The following is a 4720-nucleotide window of genomic DNA, read 5'->3' as shown; positions in this document are numbered from 1 at the left end:
AATGGTTTGGTACGATGTAGAGAGTCTCGGGCCCGCTTAATTATAGGCTCATTTGAAGTAGTGCAATGCAACGTTTTGCATGAGCCATACCTAACGCTAAATATTTAAATGGCTGCAATGGTTTGGTACGATGTAGAGAGTCTCGAGCCCGCTTAATTATAGGCTCATTTGAAGTACTGCAATGCAACGTTTTGCATGAGCCATACTAACGTCAAATATTTAAACGGCTACAATGATTTGGTACGATGTAGAGAGTCTCGGACCCGCTTAATTATAGGCTCATTTGAAGTACTCCAATGCAACGTTTTGTATGAGCCATACCTAACGCCAAATATTTAAACGGCTGCAATGGTTTGGTACGATTGGGCCCGCTTAATTATAGGCTCATTTGAAGTACTGCAATACAACCAGTTGATACAACTATAGCCAAGTTTGCTATAGGTCTATAAATAGAGACCCCTGTAGCCTCAGATACATCACCTGCAGCAAGCACTGCTTGTAGTACCTTACTACGTACATCACTAGTTGTTACAAGTATTTGCAACCAGCTGAGGAAGCAAATACATTACTGTAACTGCAGCACCCTTTGAATGGCGCCCTCGATCCAGGCTGCTTCTGTCGTGAACTGCCACGATATGGTGACCAAGACCGATGGCAGCAGCACTGTGCAGGTGGCCGCCGGTGGCGTCGATACTAGCGAGAAGTTTGCGCCCTCCGTGTGGGGTGACTTCTTTGTCACCTACGTCCCTCCTATCTCACAGGTATGCATGCATGCATGCTTACACTAACATGCGCGCTGATGTTAACTATATGCATTATCTTTCAACGATTTAATTTTGATTTTGGGGTAGAACTTTTAAGTACTCTATAGAATCAAGGATTTGAAGCTGCTACATGTTGATTAATTAGGTCACGCTTCGTGGACCATCCATGCTCTACATTGAATTTCGTCAACTTTTTTATGTAGATGATATTAGTTCATTACGGTCGTAGGAACTAAATACCGCGCAAATGACAACACACATCTTATGAGTAAAATAGGCTACATGAAACTTCACTACGGAAGTTCCTTTTTGTGGGATAGACCAAGTTAATGATTTTATCCTACCTGCACGATTGACATCCAAAGATTAATTGAGTTCTTTCTAGCAGAGGTCGGAGGACTGGATGAGGGAGAGGGCGGAGCAACTCAAAGGGCAAGTACGTCAGGCGTTCAAGGGGGGCAAGGACGCCATGACTGTAGCCGATGCACTAACATATGTGGACACACTTGAACGACTAGGCATAGACAATCACTTCCGTGAAGAGATTGAAGAGGCACTAAGCCTTGTCCATGCAGAGCAGGTGGAGACTGACGGCTCCAATAGCCTACACATCACCGCACTTAAGTTTCGCCTACTTCGGCAACATGGACTTTGGGCATCTGAGGGTAATTAAGTGCATAGTGTCACTAATCAGTAACCATTTTGAATCAAGCTGTGTTATTTTAGCAGCTCAAAATATGCATGTCACGTCTGTTGATAATATATTTTTGAATCAATGTGCATGCAGATGTATTCGATAAATTCAGAGAGGACCAAGGTAGTTTCAGCGAAAGCGTTGGCAGTGACCCGAGGGGCCTTTTGAGCTTGTACAATGCAGCTCACATGACAACACCAGGTGAGGTCGCTCTCGACGATGTCATCTCCTTTGCAAGGGGCCACCTGGAGGCTATCAAAGGCAATGTCGGATCACCAATTGCAGAGCAGATCTCCCGTTCCCTAGACATCCCCCTCCCACGGTTCACAAGAAGGATTGAAACCATGCACTACATTGATGAGTATGAGCAGGAAGGGGTGTATGATGGCATGTTGCTAGAGCTTTCTAGGCTGAACTTTAACCTCGTTAGGATCCTTCACCTCAAGGAGCTCAAGGACCTCTCATTGTAAGTCTTCTTCTCATAAATTGAACTTCTCATTGATGCTTATCCTAGTTCTTCACTATAATAAAACCAACATGTACATATGAGTTTATTATGTTGTAGATATTGTGTCGTATGTCTTTTCGTATGCTAGCTAGATGGCTTTTTTGGACACAAGGCATTTGTAATGTGCCATATTGTCTCCTAACCTTCAAGTATTGTCATTTAGGATCTTTACCACCGTCTTTCTTAAGCTGAAATTGTCTTTAGAAATTATGCAAACTGTTATTTGATACTTAGTCGGACATTAATCCTCAAGAGTATGAATGATTTTGACATTGGTTTTGGAGTGACCGGTTGTGGTTGTCTTTCACTGTGCAAGATATAATATGCTCCCTCCGTCCGGAAATACTTGTCGGAGAAATTGATGTATTTAGACATATTTTAGTTCTAGATACATCCATTTTTCTGCATTTGTGTGACAAGTATTTCCGGACGGAGGGAGTATATTTAGATTTTTTGCAGAATTAAATAAAATAGCATTGGAAACACATGATAATATTTTTGTTAGCTTATTGGCATTGAAAAGGGAAAGGACTCTGGAGACAATTGAATACACACACACACGCACGCACGCATGCACGCGCGCGCGCGTGTGAGAATCAATAACTCTTGCTATGATTTAATTTTTAAACTAAATATCATATATTCAACGAAATAGTCCTTTTGCCACATCATCATCTTGGCCAACTAGCTAGACAATATACCAGATAAGAGTTAAAACAAAATCTACTCAAGTAGAAGTAGGACATGGGCATAGATAGGGTACCCCGCCTGAAGAAGTAGAAACGTCATCGGTATTTATAAGATTGTTATGTTAAAATAACTATTTTCACATGCAGATGGTGGAGGGACCTATATGAGACCGTGAAGCTACCATATGCTCGTGACCGTATGGTGGAGATCTACTTTTGGACATGTGGAATGCTCCATGAGGAGGAGTACTCTCGTGCACGGATCCTATTCGCCAAGGTGTTTGGAATGGTGTCTCTTCTAGATGATACTTTTGATGTCCATGCCACATTAGAGGAGTGTCACAAGCTCAATGAAGCAATGCAAAGGTAGACTACTAGTTATCTGATTCATGAGTTATTAGATCTATCTCTCACTCTCACTTCATCTGTGGACCTTGTATAAATGATCTCTAATGGGTATCGTTGTACTATCTATTCGTAGATGGGATGCAAATGAGGTTTCTATTCTACCGGAATATCTTCACATGTTGTACATCAAAACTCTCGGCAATTTCAAAGAGTTTGAGGATGCATTGGAACCAAACCACAAGTATCGCATGGCCTACATTAAAAAAGCGGTATGGTGCCCTATATTGAGATACAGATTCAACTAAAAGTGTATGAGCATGTGTATGTACAATTAATTATTTTATCTCTCTTCCTAATATTTATCAGAGATACTAATTCATATGTCACATGTTTCAAATTATGACACAGTACAAGCTGTCATCAGAATATTACCTACGTGAGGCTGTCTTGTCTAGCAAGAAATATCGGCCGAGCTTCAAGGAACATGAGGAGATATCTATTATGACCTCGGGTCTACCGATGCTTACTCTCGTGACACTAATGGGCTACGGTGATGTGGCAAGCCAAGAGGTATTTGAATGGGTAGACAGAGTTCCTGGAATGGTCCGCGCTGGTTCACAGGTCACTCGCTTCCTCAATGACATGTCTTCTTACAAGGTATATATGTTGGCAAACAAAATAAAGACAAGTTTGCATATTAGAATGTGATATGCTGTACATTCATTGCATGGTGCATGAGCATATGCGTATACTCATCAAATGTACCCCTTTTACGGACATATATGCAGTTGGGAAAGCACAAGAAGGATATGCCTAGCGCCGTGGAGTGCTACATGATAGAGAACGACTCAACGGGTGATGAAGCTATGGCAGCTGTCGCCGCACTCCTAGAGAATAGGTGGAGAATATTGAACCAGGTGACCATCGAGATAGACCGTGCACTGTTGCCGGCGGCAGAGGTGGTGGTGAACATGGCAAGGACAAACGAGATCATTTATCTCAAAGGCAGGGATGCCTACACCTTCGGTGGCGACCTAAAGGACCTCGTCACCGCACTCTTCCTCAATCCGGTATCCCTTTAGGTTATGTTGTAATCAACCAAGATGGATACGATGCTGCCATGTACACTTGAGTACGTATCCATGATGTCCGTGTAATAAGGTAACTCATCTATGTGTGGATACAGCGTAAGCCCAGCTAGATCGACAAAATGAACACACCTCCACCGAATGTATCAGTATCCATGTCACAGTGTGCTCATCATATATGTTAAAGTCTACATACAATTATTTTCGACTGGGTGCCAGAATCCGGCTCCGGAACATCTCGCCCCCGCGTCGTCTCATCCGAGGCGACACGGGCGGAATCCTCAGCCGCGCCGCTGGGCCGCCCTCCCGCCCCACGCCCTCCCCTTGCCGTCGCCGGAGGAGGCCGCCGGGCTAAGCCCGGGCGGCGGACGGTGGCGGCGGGGTCGTCTTCATCTCGTCAGGCCGCGGGAGCTTTGGGTGGGAGAGGCTCGATCCCCTTTTTCATGGCGCAACGGATCTAGGCGGGTCGGCTGCTCCACCGACGGCCAGCTGGGCTTCTTCCGCCGCTGATCTTCTCTGGCGTTGCGGCTTCCGAGCAAGGGCTCTCGCGGGTGGCAGCCACGGCAGCTTCGTCGGCGAGCTCTGGTCTTCAGGCCAGCTGCTCCTCTCCGGCAAGTAGGGGCGGGTGC

At 44.8% G+C, this 4720-nt stretch overlaps 1 protein-coding gene across 1 annotated transcript; it reads left to right on the top strand.

Annotated features, from left to right (window-relative positions):
- The first annotated feature begins 590 nt into the window (after positions 1 to 590).
- Positions 591 to 4085, top strand: LOC119281970 (eudesmanediol synthase-like). The gene is made up of 7 exons (XM_037562354.1): positions 591 to 761; positions 1153 to 1429; positions 1552 to 1924; positions 2803 to 3021; positions 3137 to 3272; positions 3412 to 3660; positions 3792 to 4085. The coding sequence occupies exons 1-7, from the start codon at positions 591 to 593 to the stop codon at positions 4083 to 4085; spliced, it is 1719 nt and encodes a 572-aa protein (XP_037418251.1).
- Positions 4086 to 4720: the final 635 nt, after the last annotated feature.

Source organism: Triticum dicoccoides, chromosome 3B, assembly GCF_002162155.2.
Source record: "Triticum dicoccoides isolate Atlit2015 ecotype Zavitan chromosome 3B, WEW_v2.0, whole genome shotgun sequence".
Classification (NCBI taxonomy): Eukaryota; Viridiplantae; Streptophyta; class Magnoliopsida; order Poales; family Poaceae; genus Triticum; species Triticum dicoccoides.
This window is presented reverse-complemented; position numbering and strand designations above follow the sequence as displayed.

Bases quoted from the DNA above. Each gene is read 5' to 3' on its own strand.
- LOC119281970 (XM_037562354.1), top strand. From the start codon at position 591: ATGGCGCCCTCGATCCAGGCTGCTTCTGTCGTGAACTGCCACGATATG. The intron at 1,925-2,802 runs GTAAGTCTTCTT...TTTCACATGCAG, and splicing joins GAGCTCAAGGACCTCTCATT to ATGGTGGAGGGACCTATATG. The intron at 3,273-3,411 runs GTATGGTGCCCT...ATTATGACACAG, and splicing joins TGGCCTACATTAAAAAAGCG to TACAAGCTGTCATCAGAATA.